This window comes from Chrysochloris asiatica, unplaced genomic scaffold, assembly GCF_000296735.1.
Source record: "Chrysochloris asiatica unplaced genomic scaffold, ChrAsi1.0 scaffold00224, whole genome shotgun sequence".
Classification (NCBI taxonomy): Eukaryota; Metazoa; Chordata; class Mammalia; order Afrosoricida; family Chrysochloridae; genus Chrysochloris; species Chrysochloris asiatica.
In genome coordinates this window covers 2,651,989-2,669,663 of record NW_006408742.1, presented here as the reverse complement: position 1 = coordinate 2,669,663, position 17,675 = coordinate 2,651,989, and the positions used below count along the sequence as shown (strand labels likewise).

General features: G+C 35.9%; 1 protein-coding gene across 8 annotated transcripts in view; it reads left to right on the top strand.

The window, feature by feature from the left end:
• OPA1 (optic atrophy 1 (autosomal dominant)) overlaps positions 1-17,245 on the top strand; it is a 107,358-nt gene extending 90,113 nt beyond the window's left edge. For all 8 annotated transcript variants that reach the window (XM_006873140.1, XM_006873137.1, XM_006873139.1 and 5 more), the window contains one exon: positions 17,178-17,245. In XM_006873140.1, coding sequence (XP_006873202.1) covers positions 17,178-17,242 — 65 coding nt within the window. In that variant the 3' untranslated portion in view covers positions 17,243-17,245. The remainder of the gene's footprint in view (positions 1-17,177) is intronic.
• Positions 17,246-17,675: the final 430 nt, after the last annotated feature.

Genomic DNA, 17,675 nt, shown 5'->3' with positions numbered 1-17,675 from the left:
CTTTTCTTCAGATGATCTCTAAATTCAGGTGGGATAGATTCAAGGTCTGTTTTGGCTCTTGTGGACTTGTTTTCATTTTCTTCAGCTTCAATTTAAATTTGCATATGAGTAATTGATGGTCTGTCCCACAGTCTGCTGCTGGCCTTGTTTTCACTGATGATATGGAGCTTTTCCATCTTCTCTTTCCACAGATGTAGTCAGTTTGATTTCTATGTATTCCTTCTGGCGAGGTCCGTGTGTATAGTTATCTCTTATGCTGTCTAAAGAAGGTATTTGAAATGAACAAATCGTTTGTTTTGCAGAATTCTATCATGCGTTTTCCAGCATCATTTCTATCACCAAGGCCATATTTTTCAACTACTGATCCTTCCTCTTTGGTCCCAACCTTTGCATTCCAATCACCAGTAATGATCAGTATATCTTGATTGCATGTTTAATCAATTTCAGATTGAAGAAGTTGGTAGAATTCTTCTATTTCATCCTCACTTTAGTGGTTGGTGCATAAATTTGAATAATAATGGTATTAACTGGGCTTTCCTGTAGGCACATGGATATTATCCTATCACAGACAGCGTTGTACCTCATGACTGATCTGGATATGTTCTTTTTGATGATGAATGCAACACCATTTCTCTTCAATTAGTCATTCCCAGCATAGTAAATCATGTGGATGTCAGACTCAAAATGGCCATTTCAGCTCACTAATGCCTAAGATATCGATGTTTATGCATTCCATTTCATTTTTGACAACCTCCAATTTTCCCATATTCATACTTCGTACATTCCATGTTCCGATTTTCAATGGATGTTTCCAGCTGTTTCTCTTCATTTTGAGTTGTGCCCAATCAGCAAATGAAGGTTCTGTGGGCTTTTCTCCCACAAGCTTAACTCCATTCACTTCATCATGGTCAACTCAACTTTAAGGAGGCATCTCTGTTTAAAATTAGCACATAAGAGTTAGTACATTGTTCTCTCTCATTCCGGAGACGGTCTACTATGTTCACTATAGAAATGAAGCCATAAAGCTGGGGTTAGGAAGATCAAAGAAGTGAAAGAGAAGCCTACTTCTAGTCAAAGAAGTTCTTGAAGAGAGGTGTCAGTAAATGAAACCAGGACTTGGAGAGGAGGGGAGGGGAAGGGCAGAAAGAGCCTGAGTCAACTGGAAGAGGCTTTAGCTGACCAAACCTGGAGCATTGGAGCATCAAAATACAGACTGAAAGGAGCCAAGTATAGTCTATTAAATAAAATAGGAATCTGGGAATGTATAATTATATAAATTGTAAATAAAATTAATGCTAAGAAATTGGATGTTTATATAATCACACAAAATACCTCCACATAAAAACGTATTGATTAGAAAGTTGAACAGTAATTTTACTGTGGAAGCTTCTAACAATCACCACTTTTTTCAAGGGACCAAAGTTAATGTTGGTAATGATCAAAATTATGTACCTCCTTAAAGAAGAGAACCATCATCATTTCTAGGATATTCTTAGCAAAGGTATATAACTTGAAGCAAATCAGACAAGCAAACTCAGAGTAAGCCACAGAAAGTAACTGACCTGTAATCTTAAATGTCAAGATTATGAAAGACAGGGAAAGACTGAAGAACCATTCCAGATTGAAGGGGACAAGGGACTTGGCAGTAAATATAGTATGTGGACCAGGGCTTTTTTCTTTTTTTGCTTTAAGGGAATAGTTGACAGAACTTGATGGAATCTGACGGTTACATGGTAGTAAAATATCCATGAGTTTGAGGTTGTTTTGCATAAAAATATTAAAGGTAAAAGAAAGATTTAACTTTGTTTTTATAACTGATAAAGGATCCGGGTTATATAAAGATAATTTAGAGACAGTTACTACTACCACCAAAACCAATTGCAATTGAGTGGATTCCAGCTAATGGTGACCACAGGTGTGTCATTGTACAACTGTACTCCTGATGGTTTTCAATGGCTGATGTTTTAGAATTAGACCCCCTAGGCCTTTCTTCCAAGGCTCTTTTGGGTGGGTTCGAACTTCTAATCTTTTGGTTTGCAGCCAAGCCTATTAACCATTTGTACCACCCAGTGACTCTTAGAGAAAACACATGATCTCTGAAGGTGTCAAAAACTGAGTTACCTTAGGAACAGTTTAGTGTCTAACTCATTGGCCGCTTCGACTTTGAATTTGCAGTATCCACCTGCACCTAGAACTGTCCTGTGTTTACACAAGCCCACTTTAACCTTCATGAAAATCTTTTGATTTTATAGAAAGTCTAATTTCATAGGATTTTTATAATAGAGTCCTGGTGTGGCGCTGTGGGCTAATGCGCCTGACTGTAAAGTCGTTTGAACTGCAAGGTCGGTGGTTCAAGCTCACCAGCTATTCCTTGGAAACCATATACAGGGTCGCTATGAGTAGGAATCGACTCGATGGCATTTAACAACACCAACAACCTAAAATAAAATCTATAAAGATTTCTAGCATAATTTTAAATGTTTCTAATCTTTTGTTGAAGTAAAGTGTGATTTTAAAATGTTGTCTTTGGAGAGGCAAAGGTTGATATATTATGACTCAGTTTGAAGTTGTTCTTCCTATGTTATGATTGCCATCATTAAAAAAAATCATTATACTAACATCTCACAAATTATTGTTAGAATTTGTTCCCCAACCGTGCCTTACCTCAAAAGCAGAGCAAGCGTCCAGGCCTTGCTGGCAGCATTGCTTAAGAGTTCCATTAGTACAACATGGGATTCTTCTATTGTTTTATGAATGTTGTGTCAACTATTAACTGGGTTGTTTTGCTCATTTTATTTGGACTTTTGTATAAATTTCTTAGAATCTGGAAGTTAGGCTTCTTTTTTAATTCCTCTATTACTTTTTGTTCTCTAGATGCATAATCAGAGTCATTAGTACCCAGGAATTAAAGTATATTTCCAGTCATTCAGATGGCTCTTGCTAATATCTAAGGCATCTTCTCCTCCTTCATTTGATGTTAGAACTTTGAATCTACCTATGAATGTGACTGTTTCAATGTTTTCTCTGTGCACGATGTTAAGTGCTTTTACATGTATTCTTATTTAATTCTGCTCATAACCTTTTGATGTTTCTCATTTCACAGATGAAGAAAGGGAGGTTGAGAAGCACATAGTAAGTGGTAAAGACAAGTTTTGAGGCCATATATTAGTGATGATGATAATTTCAGTGTTACTCTCATCCTTTGTACTTTCTAGAACATAAGGAGCTTTGAGAGTCTATATGAATTGTCCATATACACATCTCATATGTCAGTGAACTGTGAAAGCAGTGTTAAAGTCCTTTACTTAGGATACCATCATACAAGCTTCCTTTAATAGTGTAGCTTGGTATTTTGAATGTTAAAAACAGCATAGATTAAAGGAGCTGGCATTTTAGGGTTTTCCAGTATCCTGTGCTCTGCCGGCTTCCTACACGAGGTGGCAACAGCTGGCCTTTTTAGCAGCGCTCGCAGAGGGCAGCAGTGTGCTCGGCCTCTTGCCTCTGTTGACTGTCCTTTATTGATTGATGCCTGAGCATCTCCCAGACAGCAAGCAGTTGTTGCTTGAAACTTAAAGTTTGTTTCTCTTGGGAGTACACAGTGCTGCTGGAACCCGTCTTTGTGTCTCTTCACTTTCCCAGTTCTCCTCTTATCCTCTGTCGTCTGCTTTCTCCTGATTAATTAGAAAGGAGCAAGGCGCGTGAGATCTAGTGTGAACACCAGAACTTAGAGCTAGTGGCTCTGGGATTTCTTTATCAAGTGAGCAAATCTTCAGAAGCAGAAATCATTTCTTATCATGAAAATTGTTTGTTTGCTTTCATAATAAATATTATTTGGCAAGAAAAAAACAAATTCATCAGTACATTTTTGAAAATACCGTAAGGAAAGCAGCAGAGGGATCCAATACTACCTTTTTAAAACCTAGCATTCGAAGGGAAATATGCTGGAGCTACTTAAATCTGAAGAGATTCTTCCATGGCTCTAGAACCTAATTCTAATTAATAGGGTGACTTTACGACTATCTTCATGCCACTTTAAACTTGTATGAGAAAAGGTAGCCAGAACATAGCCAAAAAGGCTTTTGACCTACTGTATTTTGGAAAGTAAAGTGTTGAGATACTCTTGGACTTAATTCATGCCCGTTGGTTTCCCTGTATTTCTTAAACTTTCCCCATACCTGCCATATTCTCAAATGCCTTTCAGAATGAGAATGGTGTTCCAGAGTTGTATCAGACTGAAAATCAACCTAAAAAGGTTATTGTACTCAGAATTTGGAACTTACACTTGCAGAAAAGGGAAGTTCTGTATTTCAAATTATTTTCCAGAGGCAGCATGCTGGTGTGCATGCTCTGAGACTATATGGGTGATTGATAATATTCATCACCACTGCCACCTACCCTCCTGCCCCCAGACTTACACTCTAGAGACTACAGCACTACGGTTTACCAAGTTACTCGTTCCTATTTTAGTAGTGCCTGAGAGAGACGATATGACTTGGAAATTTGCTAAGTTGTTTAAACACATCTGTAGCAGCATGTTCGTTTTGCTTCTCTAGACTTAACCAAAGAAAATGCATTTTAAAGGAGGAACAGGTGGCATTGAACTACAGGATTTTAGGTGCCTCTTTCCAGAGGGGATTTAAATAAAAAGACAACAGCAGAGGTTGCCCTGGAGAGAAAGCACTAACTGTACAGCCCAATACCATTATTGTGGGTGTTTTGCTGTAGCAATTGTAAGGTCACAATACTGTCTTTCTCAGCCATTCTAGCTTCTAGCATATCCCTGAGCAATCTTGTCTCTGTATCTCTTTTTTCTTTATATCTCTCACTATTCCTTCTTGATCATTATTCCTGGACCTTGACCAGTATTTTTCTTCTTAACCTGTTCATTTATCTTCCTTCAGATACTACCAGTGTTATTTTGTTGAACAGAGTAAAGTTTTCCTACTCTAGATGATTCTAATTCAACCAAAATAACAAATTATGTATATTATGTATTGTGATTGTATATTATGTATATTATGATTGACCCACTTTGCCCAAACAGTTTGGCTCTCTATACTTCTTGTAAGAAGCTCTGGTTGTGCGGTAGGTTAATCACTGGACTGTTAACCATAAGGTCAGCAATTCAAACCCACTAGATTCTGTGCATGAGAAAGATGAAGCTTTCTGCTCCTGTAAAGATTTACTGCCTTAGAAATCCTGTATAGGATCACAGTGAATCAGAATCAACACAGTGACAGTGAGCTTGGCTTTTTTTTAATACTTTGTGTGTTGTACATTATACATACTCAGTGAGTATCTGGTAGTGATCTTTTGATATAGAGTTGTTATTCACATCCCTCCTTCTCTTGCCTTTAGAGAAAAGGGGTGCTAATGAGACCAAGACCTAAAACCTTTCTCATCCTAAGGAACCTTTCTGCCAGTCTACCATGCCAGCAAGCTGCCATCTCATTTCTCTTAGACAGGAAATTGCATTGGCTTCATTCACACCTGTTCCCGCCTGCTCACTTCCTCCATTGTTCAATCTGACTTTCAGTACTCTCACTGGTCATCAATATTCCTTTAAATGTCAGTCCACTCACTTGACCACAAAAAAATGTTCATAACTTTTCATATTAAGAATTTTTAAGTTTGTTTGACGTCTCTTTGACATTCACATACTTTAATGCTTATTCTTTTCAAAAAGAAAGATCGATGGTTTTGTTCTTCTGTAAAGAATAAACACCTATAACCACTTTCTATTTTATATTGGCAATATTTGAGCTCTTTGAGGCACCTTTTCATAATGAATTGAATTTTTTAATTCTGCATTTGTGAAATAATATTAAGAGTCAGGTGAAATTGACTAATTAAAACAGCTAAGGAAAATGTTGTTAAGTGCCACTGAGTTGGTTCCAACTCATAGCGATAATGTATAGGGTTTCCAAGGAGCAGCTGGTGGGTTTGAACTGCCAACCTTGTAGTTCAGAGTCCACTGCTGATTCTGCAGCACCACATTCTGATGTTAGTGAAGGATTAATTTTACCTGAAGTCTATGTAAAGTAGCCTCCCCTTTATGTTGTAGCAAAAGCAAAGAACAAAGAGAGAGATTTGGGCACAAGGAACAAAGTAATCTTCAGGGAACCTTGTGTGTTAGAGAAGTGGTTATCTATGTGTAGAATTCCATATGATGAGACTCGAGTGGTCTGCTTTCCAAGTTATTGATGAGAAAACACAAACTCAAAATGGGGCCATTAGAATCAAGCACATGTCTCACGAACTAAGTCTGTCGTTTGAAGTCAACTTTGAAGAACGTTGATAAATTCTCAGTAATCTTATGAAGGCAGTTATTGGATTGGCATCCAACGCTTTCCTATGAAATGCATATTTCTAGCAAGTATAAAATTCTTTTGGATTTAAACTCAAGTTTTAACCGATTAAAAGTTAAGAATGAAAACCAGAAAGCTCTCCTCAATGACTTAGTATATTGGATTTGCTATTGATCTTTTTTTTTTTTTTTGCTATTGATGTTTTTATAAAATAGATTTTAAACTTGTTTTTGTGAAAGTAAGAATCCCTAGTGGTGTTGCGACATAGCATCAGGCTGGGTGGCCAGCCTCTCCATGGTAGAAAGCCACAGCAGTGGGCTTCTGAAAAGGTGACAGCCGAGGAAACCCTCTGGGGCACTTCTACCTAGTCCTTTATGGTCACTGAGCTGGAATTGACTCGATGGCACCAGGCTTGGATTTTATTCATTGTGGAAATACTCTTAAATACTATATACAAATAGCAGTACAATATTTGAAGCCAGAAATTAGGCAGATTTTCTCCCTTTTAATAAAGAATGTTTACCATTTTTTAAAATGAAATGCCATATTTAAAGTTAGGATTATTCTTTTGTTTTTAATTACTATAGTTTTGTACATTCTCTCCATTTCTTTGACGGCAGGAAATAGAATAGAATCTAATAGTGGAAAAACGAAATCTAATTACAGAATAATACACAGGAACATAATTTCTGTCATGTTTCTGTAAACGTTACCTACATATTTAGCACTTTGCTGTCTTTTAAGCTGCAACTTCATATTGGAGTGCTTTCAGGGAGAAAACAATGCCTCATTTTTTTTTTTTTTTCTTTCAGGCCTGATTGGTGTCTCAGCACTTATTCAGAAATGTGCTATCAGTGACCTCTTATTGTTTTACATTGAGCATTTGTCTATAAGTTTGTTTCTTCACAAAATTTTTAGAATTTTTTACTAAGAGATCACGCTGACTTCCTCTCGTACGCCTAAATCTTCAGTTCTTGTGTTGTTGCTCCCATTTCTAGTTTCTTGTGTATCATGATGGAATACATGTATCTTCTCTGTTGTCATGTACTTGTATCGTTTAAATGTTCATAAAGAAACAGCAGCAGCAATAGTCAAAACCTAGAGTACCAGTTACTCTTGATCTGGTATTCCAGAAAATATATTGCAGCATCTCAGGAACTGAAAACTACCTGCCTTGCAAAGTCAGCCCCACTTAGATTCAAGAACCTGCACTTGTTACATGTGTACATGCCCCATTAATAGTCTTCCCTTATTCCTTCACACTCTTTCCATCTTAAAACTATTGGGTTGATCCTCCCATGCCATCTAGCTACATCTAGCTTCCAAACCATCTTGATTTGCTTCTACACAGGGTAGCTCTTCAAATATTTGCACACTGCCTTCACTTTTAACCATCCATTCACTTTGTAACATTGAGCAATCTTTTATTCTCACTTGTACTGAAATTGCTTTGTCCAACATCACTAAAAGTTAAGAGAAAAGTAAAGAGCTAGGCAGGCATTCGGAAATAAAATATACCTGGGTACATTATTTGGTATTCCAGAATCCAAATCCTGCTGGGATTGTATCTGCCTCTCACACTTATGTAGTACTTTACAGTTTATAAAACGTGTTCATGTTTGCCCATATATGCCTCCTAAAATCATGCAAGGCTTGTAAGGCATTATCCTAATCGTTCAGATTAAAAAAAAAAAAAAATGATGTTCATTGAGGTAAATGATTTAGCCAGTTACACAACTATTTATTAGGGCAAAGCTGGGGTTAGAACTATGTAATAAATTGTTTTTGAGATGTTGCTTATCTTAGTTCTTTGGGATTGTGTTTGTGACTAAAATTATACCAAGTTCATATGATTTAGCTTCCATTTTTATATTATTTTCAAAATGTGTTCATTTCTCACCTTACTCTCCAAGAGAAACTAACCATTAAGAATCTAGAGCAATGAATTTGTCACCTAAAGAATATGATGGTTTCAGGCCTCAAAAATGGTAAAACAGGCTTATAAATCTTTGTTTTCTCATTGCTGTTAGAATTTTGTGATTTTCCTTTCTACAGGAAAAACAAAGGAACATTAAAAAGTAATTTAAATTTAAAGGTGACGTTCTCATTTAAGTTATTGTTTCTCTGATTTCCAGAATCAGTATCACTAATTATATCTCCTTATATTATATGGTTGTTGTGAAAAATAGTTGAGAACTTTTCAAATCAGTCTAACAAAGCTCAAATGTCTGTTAGTCTTCCTTGTGGTAAGTTTAATGATACTTTGTCCTAAAGCAACATCTTTTAAGAGATACAATTCTTATTTCATTTTGTTTTTCATCTCATTAAGCTCATAACTTTACAAAAACTTGAAGCTTTAAATTTCACTTTCTAAATAATTTTTTTGCTTAGTTCATAAATCAGAATTATATTCTCCAACCTTATATTCTTTTCCTTATAATAGTTATATTAATAAGCTGTTTAAGAGTCAGTCTGATGATTCACCCATTTGTTACTGCTCCTTTTTAAAGCATCAGCACTGAAGATCTTTTGACAAACCAATATTTATAACAGTTTGACAGCAGGATGAGGAACAACGTTTGTCTTTGTAACAGCTTGAAGAAAGACCCTTTCCAGGACCCAGTCATGCAGTTACAATCTTGACCTCTTTCTTATGCTGGGAACATACATACAGCAGCACCTCCCATGTGTTTTCTTGTCCCATTGACTGTCCATTCACTTCCCATCTGTTTTGCAGTCTTAAAGGAACAGAAGGGGCCCTCTTCTTATAAATCTGCCTTGGCAGGTGATAAATGATGCCCTGTCTCTTTAAGGGCTGCCTGAGTGGTTTTCCTATTCTTAAAATGTTTCAAATTTTCTCTTAACAAAATTCGGAGAAAAAAATAATACTTTTAAGAATCAGAAGGAAAAAAAAAATTTAAGCTTTTTTTTTTATTGATTGGGACAGTATATTTTAGTGGTTTTAAAAAAATAGTATTCCCAATCAGTTACCCAAGTCATATTTTAAAAATATATTGATATTTAGTTTTTCTGAGAAGCTTAACTTTTTGTTTGAAAAAAATAAAGCAGTATAGCATAAATGAGTTGTCATATAAAATAACAAAGTTTTTTCTTCTAGATTTGAGTGATTAGTATGTTAAATTTTATATACTGAGTTTGAAACATAATGATTTACTGTAGAATATTTTTGCCTTATGTTAGAATCTGATTTTTAAATTTAAAAAGATTTTCATGGCTACCATAAAAACTTTGGTATTTTCATTTTATTCAGTTTTGCTGAAAATGCTTCATTTAAGTGTAGATATTTATATCAGTGGCTTTTCCAAAAATTGAACAGAAGAAAATCATCATTTTGTTTTTCTCCCATGTAGATAATAATATTGCTCCCAAACATGTTCTTAATTGCTGATTTTAAAAGCATTACCAGTATAAAAAGACCACTTCCATTATATTAGAATATATTTAGTGAATCAGCTGGTTAATAATATATCTTATGCAAACTAGCTCGTTTGTTTGTATAAGATTTGGTAGTAGTGGTGTGCTCTGGAGTCAGTTTTGACTCATAGTAACCCTGTATAGGGTTTCTAGGCAATAAATCTTAATGGGTGCAGAAAACCTCATCTTTCTCCCACTGAACGGCAGGTAGATTCAACCTGCAAACTTTACAGTTAGCAGCCCAGCTGGTAGCCTACTATGCTACCAAGACTCCTTTGGAGAAGACAATAGTCTACAAAAAAATAAATAAAAAGACTCGAGTGAAGGGAACAGAAAATTCAGATAAGTGAAATAACATGAAGCTTGGAGTAAGATTGGGATTCCCCTCAAAATGCATGCTCAAGAGTTCTATAATCTTTGCTGCATTTCTCGATAATAGGAGCTTCCTAGTGGCGAGGCAAAATTGGCTACATGATTTATGGTGACCCTCAGCCAACAAAAAGAACAGTTGCTTAGGAGAAACATAGGCATTTCTAGTCCACACACCTGAGGGAAGTTTTTCTCCTCGGGCCTCATAAAAGGGACACTGACTTACATCATATAGTGTAAATCTAATGGCTATAATGGATATAATCATAAATATCCTGAGATGATGATTCTTTATTGCAATATTCTTCAATCTAGGCTGATTAGCAGAAGCAATTCTGGGAGAATCAAAATGATATAGACAAGATACTATAGCTATTTGATTTGGCTTATTCAAAAATGAAATATATACTAGTTAAAAATATATATTATACAAGGGAACTTCTAAAAGTTCATGAGAAAATGGAATGAAAAGACAATGGAATTTTTCCATAAACTTTTTGAATATCTCCCATACAGTCTTTCGTAAATTTCATTGATTATTATACCTTGGATTTTAAGAAATATCAGATAGCAGAGAGTTCGGGGTTCTGCATTCAGTGACATTAACAAGTACCAGGAATTGTGCTTCTCCTTGTTAGTCAAGGGCAGATCCATCAGCATTAACAGTTCAGCAGAGCTGAAATTAGAGTTGTCATCCACTTATGAAAGCTGAATGGCCTTACCAGTCTAAGTGTCAGAATATAAGGCTCCTCCTTGTTCATCCATACTGAGAACTTCTGGAGAGTAAGCTTCAAAATATCAGGAAAGTATTTAAAGAGACTCTTATTACATTAGCCCAAAGGTACCTGGTAGAAACGTCTGTAGTACTTGATAAAACCAAAAAGCTGAACTTAGTATATACTATCCTCCATAAGTTGCTTGTGAGATATTTAACTACTCAGCATACAGTAGTTATAATAATCTGTTCCACAGACTTTCTTATGGCAAATTTCTTTCTAAGCCTATTGTTCTGATGTGTGAAAATAGCAGTTTTTAAATAATAATCTTTAATGTTTTTGTTAAGCATTAAGTTAAGTCAGATCAGTCAGTCAGAATTCATGGACATCTATTACATACATAGCAAGTGCTATGCTAGGTTTTGATTTTAAATGACAGACTTTAGCTGTTCCTCCTTTGGTTCCTGGAAATCCACATTATAAAGCTGATCTTTCCAAAATGAGTGATGCAGCCCCACAAGAATAATACTGTAACTTGTGATCATGTTTTTTTACAACAAAGAAATAGGCAGATAAGAAATAAACAAAAAGACTATTAAGTATAAAAATTATCATTATAAACCTATGAAGAGGTAGAAAGTAGTGTATTTTATTTCTAAATTTAATAGTAATGCTGGCTTTAAACTCTTCTGGACATGTTCCCTCATTTTATATAGAAAGAAATTAGGCTGGGACTTGCCCACTGATAAGCTTAATGACAAGCTGGGACTAGAGACAGATCTCCTGGTCCTATTGTGATATACATTGTAACACATTTCCTTCTCATACTGATAAAAAATCAATCATATAAATTAACTGCTCCATTGAGTATTAAAGGTATGAGACCAGGTTGTTGTTTTTTAGCCCATTATGTATTCCTTTATTATAGTCTCCTCTGAAGTCTGTCTTAGAAGGAACACATACGTATAGCACTTGTAGCTACCAGTCAGCCTGAATGAATGTTAGGAGAGTAGATATAATCCCAATGTGAAACAAAGGCTTCAGAAGCCTGGGATTCCATCTTAGAAAATACTGTAGCAGTGTGAGACAGCTCCGCCTTCTCTAACCAGCAGAAGTGTTCTGATTTTCTTCTTTAATGATTCTGGTTAAAGTTTGTTCTGCGTTTTTCTAGGAAAAAAAAAAAAGACAGGGCCAAGATTCAGGAAATAATATGAGATTTATCTGTGTACGTTTCTCTTTCCTCTTGGGTTCTTCCTGTCATTGACTAATCGACGAAAAGGTGCACATTTTTTTGTCCCGTTAAAGTTAAGTGTTTACTATGGTTTTCAGAATTTTGAGTCTTGGTCTCTTGTTCATCTTTTCTGTTGTTTCTTTCCCCATAAGGGGCTGATTGCTTTAAGTACTAAATTTTTAGAAAGCTTTTATAGTGTGACTGGTTAATAAAAAGCAGACATTTCAGGAGCAACATGCATTACCTACCAAGAAGAGTTTTTTAATTTTCAGTCCTTTAGTGGACTGCGTTTTGCAGCAAGCCTCACCTATAAAGTATCCTAAACCTTGATACAGCATGTTACAAAACCTGTCTGTTAATTTAAGGTGTATTTGGGTCTGTAGATGTGCGGTTCGCTTAAAATATATTACATTGCCTTATTAAGTTTGGAGCTTGTTTCTTTGTGCTTTCTTTACAGGCATCAAAAGTTGTAAAAGGTTTATTTCAGAGCATGTGATAGTTTTGTGTGTGATTCTTTGTCCCTGTTCTAAACTGTTGTTAACCACTGAAGTGAACCTTCTCCTGGGTTTGGCCTTTTGGTATTCATAGTGTATTCAGAACCTAATTACAGATTAGTCTATATTTGAGACTTTTAGAGCAAGTATCAGAAGGCTCAAAAAGAAAACGTGAGTAGCAGTGTCATTTCATGTGGCGATAAAGAGACCCCAAGCATGAATGGAAGTCAAGCCATCTGAAGAAAAAAAGAAAGAGAGAAGGAACTTCATTCACCAAGACTGACGGTTTATGAGTTAGGGATTATAGGAGTATTCATGACTCAATCAAGAAGCACAATGAATTGATGCTTGAAATAGCTCATCTTTTAAGTAAACATTAAATAAATGGAAAATAGACCTGGTATTCGCTACATGTAGAATTGGCTATCCCATCGTAAAAGAAATAGTTTGTTAATCCCTTACTGAGTTGGCTTAATTTACCAAGTAATTCACAAATTTTATAAGAATTCTCTAGTTATGAATATTTGTTAAAAGTAGTAGTAGAAAAGGGAATTTATAATTAGCCATGGTGATCTGTACACATTTCGATAGGGTAGTAATTTCTAGTCATAAAATAGTTGAATACAGTAGGATACTAGAATTGGAAAACAATGTAATATTGGAACATTAAGTTGGATCTCAACAGTGGTCTCAAGCATAGCAACATTTGTGAGGGCCACACAGAACCAGGCAATGTTTTCTTTCAGTTACATAGGGCTGCTGTGAGTCAGAACCGACTGACGGCACCAGACAACAACAAATGGTATCTGACAGTCGAATATTTTATTTGGTAACATTCAACCTCTTTCTTATGACTTGCTTTGTTATAGCTAGATAACAGTAGTATGTAAGACTGTGTTGGAAGTTTATAGTGAAATTTAAATGAATTAATTCAAATGTGGGAAATAACACTGTTTCATTTGTGATGTAGTGTCCTTGTGAAGCATGAAATCAGAATTTAGTTTCTAAAACTACAAAACACACTTAGCACTTTTCTGCCTCGATAATGAAGTATTGTAAGACCTGAGTCTTATCTGTTCCACGTTTGGGTTTGCCCACCAGTGTTCCTTGACCTTCATTGTCTGCGTGTGTGTGTGTCTACCCTGCCTCCTGTCCCAGGCTTGCTCTAGCTCTTCTGGTCCTGACTTTTGCTTGTTTGGCAAATGATCTAACATATAGCAAGTCTACCAGGTGTTTTTCCTCTTTAATAATCCACAGCCCTTACTGTCTTTGCCAAGAGTGATATTTTTGGGGAACCTCATTTAAAAAAAAAAAAAAAAAAAAATTTAGTGAGTATGTGCAATGAGCCAGCCATTGTTAACACTGAAAATACTGAACTTTTTCTTGACTGATTTAACATTTGCGTTATTCTCAATGATTTCTTCAATGGTGTGTAAATGTACTCTCTTCAAGAGGCAGTGCTATTAATGAGGGCATAATAGTATATTGTGCATTTTTTAGTCATCCCAGGCACCAGTCTGTTTAAGAGGTACTTGGTAACTATTGTCTTCCTAAATTCTTGCCATCAAATATAAAACTTAAAACAAATACACTGAAAATGTTAGCATGGGTTGTGCTGCCCACTTCATCGCCAGCATGCAGTAGTAGATCTAGCATGAGTTTCTGAATCCAAGGACATAGATTCAGTCTGGCTAGGCTATCGGTTGCTTTAATGTCCTCATTTTTAGCAGTGCCCCCTGCAGACTGTCAGGTGAAAGGAAAATGGCATATGAAGTCTAGAATTTGAAATCACCCAAAACATACTAGGTACAAGGTAGTGAGTAAGCAAGGAATGCTTCTTCAAGGCTTTGTATAACCTTGTGTCCACACATTCCAGTTGTGCATTATACAGATGAAAGAAAGAACTACAACAACAACAACAACAAATGTTTTCTATTTGATACTAACTAAAGGGATGTTTGTCACAATTGTTCTTCGTGCTTGTGTATTTATTTTTAATATATTCCCCTCTCTCCCCACCGTTACTTCCTAGTAACATAGAAATTGCCCATGGTCATTTTTAAAATTTCCAAATGTGGAATATTCTAACTGTAAAATATTTTGATTTACAAAATTTTTTTAGGGGAAACGTTTCAAAGATTTTTATTCTTTGGTTTGTACACTAAATTTAAATAGCCCTTTTGCTTTCATATAGGGGAAACAATTGCTTATCCTTAATCTTTCAAGAATTTGGTTTGAATTCAGACCTGCATTAGAGTGCTCTTGGCCTCTCAAATATAAATAGACGTTGCTGTGGACAGTGTCTCATGTGTGACACCACTGTGCAATGTCCACAGCGGTCTGTCCAGCTGAAGATGCAGATGTGTAACTAGAGCTGGCCCTGCAGCTGCCTGATTGTACTAGGTTATGTCCCGAATAGAATGGGATTTCCTCTGCTTATCCAGGATAGCTTTTCCAAGTAGAAACAGTTCTCAGTGAAATGTTTAGAGAAACTGGCAAGGCTCTAAATACCTGTTGTAGATTTTCATGTGTTGCTTTGTTTTTGTTTTTAGACTCCATGTATTTCTACCCTACCTCCCCGACACTTACTCTAAAAAATTATTTGACTGTTGAGCTACACTTACTTGGAACCCTCTAAATATCCATTGATGAAATTACCTAAGCAACTTCTTGTTAAGTCTCTTCTAGTCGGTTCCGACTCACAGCAACCCTACTCTGGGTTTCGAGGAGTGGCTAGAACCAACCTTGCAGTTTAAACCAACCTTGCGGTCTATTGCTTATCCTGCAGCACCAAACCAGGAATAAGTTTTAAAGTAAGAATACAGCCTTACAATGGAAAAATATGTTTCTGGTTTACCTGCTAATTAAAAAATGGAAATCTACCTGCCAAAAACTACAGACTACACTTCCTGGTGTGGTGCTGCGGTTTAATGCTCCAGATGCAAAGCCGTTGGAACTGCAAGGTCTGCGGTTCAAGCTCGCCAACTGCTCTTTGTAAGCCTATACAGCCCTCTCTATGGGTCAGAACTGACTCGACGGCACTTAACAACAACAACAACACATTTCCAAAAGATAAACTGGGATTATTTTGTCCAGTTTGTCTAGGTTAGCTTTATACGTGAGTTTATGCTGCCTTCCTTTGTGATACTGTAACATATTTTCTCAATAAACAGTTTGATTAAAGCAAGTTTTTTCATTCTTTCTCTCACTTTGTCTCCCTTTCCTTGTTTCCTTTCTTTCATTCTCTCTTTATCTCTCTCTCTCTTTCTGTCTTTTCTTTCTTTCTTTACAGCTTTTGTACTAGTCTTAATGTAATACCAAAAATTACATGTTAAATTACTAGGAAACGAATATGAGAGCATTGTATTTTTTATATACCACCATGGTAGGCTTTGTTGAGTTCCTGCATTGCCAGTAGGAATTCATGAAAAGGACAAGTCTTACCCTCACTGGGTGCTTGTCACTTGCAGGATCACTGGGTAAACGGATACTGATACCTTCATTTGCATATTATTTACTTTTGTTTGTAAAAGATACAAATACTAGTTCTAAGGTGAATGTTAAATTCACCTCGGAAACAGGAGTTTTCTGTAGATAAAAGGACCCCACTTTTCAGTTTTGTCTCTAGATCATTTGTTGTGAACCAATCAGTTTGCTTTAATTGATAATACCCACTAATTAGTTAAATTGATAAAAGGACAAAAGCCATGTGGTATCATATTTAATATCACCTATATTTTAAAATGGGTACGTATTGAAGTTAACAATGAAGTAGTCTCATAAGAGCTACCCTACTTTTAAGTTTAGGAGATCATTATGTACTGTAAATAGTTTACATCTGTGAGGAGAGCTTTACATTTCACAGAGAGAAAATCAAGAGTTATTGATCTTCTCTTGCATGTTGTAAATCTATCTCCCCTGCTCCCCCCCAAGTCCCTTATGCCTTTTAACTTTATGACATTTTGGCATATAAGAATGATAGTGGTGCTGGTGTGCTGGGGAGTTGTTTTAATTCATAGCAACCTTGTATACAGTTTCTGAAGGAGCAGAAAGCCTAATTTTTCTCCCAAGCAGCGACTGGGTGAATTTGACCTTCTGATCTAGCAGTTAGCAGACCAATTCATAACCTACTCCACTACCAGGACTCCGTGGCATGTAAGAGTATAACATTTTATTTAGTTGACCTTTTTCTTTCTAACACCGCTCACTACTTTACCCTAAAAAGTCATTTCCCAGTTTAAGCTAGTTATATACTCACAGGTAAATTCTTCTAATTTGTTTTTAATGGTCTCATTGTCTTAAATTTCCCTCTGTCCCTGAGGTTGCTAACTGTTAAGTCCTTTTTTTGTGCAAATGCCCATAATTCTTATTAGACTCTCAAAGGGATCTGTGGCACACTTCTTCCTGGTACCCACTCACCACCACCAGCACACACACAAACACTAAAAAATGGCTGAGAGCTACAATTGGAATCCGTCTACTTTATTTGAGTATATGTGGTAAGGTTAAGACTCAAATTTTTCCTTTTTTTCCCAAATAGCTAAACAGGTATCCCTTTGCGATGCCTTTGAAAAAGAAGTTTGTTTTTATTAGACTAATTCTTTGTCTCTTTTTATCTCCACAGAAAAAGTTAGAGAAATTCAAGAAAAACTTGATGCTTTCATTGAAGCCCTTCATCAGGAGAAATGAATTGTATTCTGTGAGTAAATGTTCTTGTTTTTCATTTGGTTTGTAATTCAATTCGACTGCTTCTTAATTGCTTTTCATAATAGTTTTAATAGCTTGAATCTGAAACTAGGTTCTAAACCCCATATTTATGAAGTTTGTATAACTGGATTTCCTTTTGGCTAAAATTGAAATAACATGCAGAACTCATTGTAAAAAGAAGCGACATTAGCTGACAAGGGACTAAGATAGTTCCTAATATGCCATTGACTAATAAATTTTCTGTATGTAAAGAATTGAACTGCTCTTACTTTAATCCATTAATTGGCAAATTTTGTAGCCATCATCATTTCATTCTTCAGTGTTCCTGTCCAGTGGATAAGTGTGTGTATGTTGAGGATTCAGCTTGAGAAACTTACTTTGGCATGATTAAAAACCTTAATAATTGTACTTAATC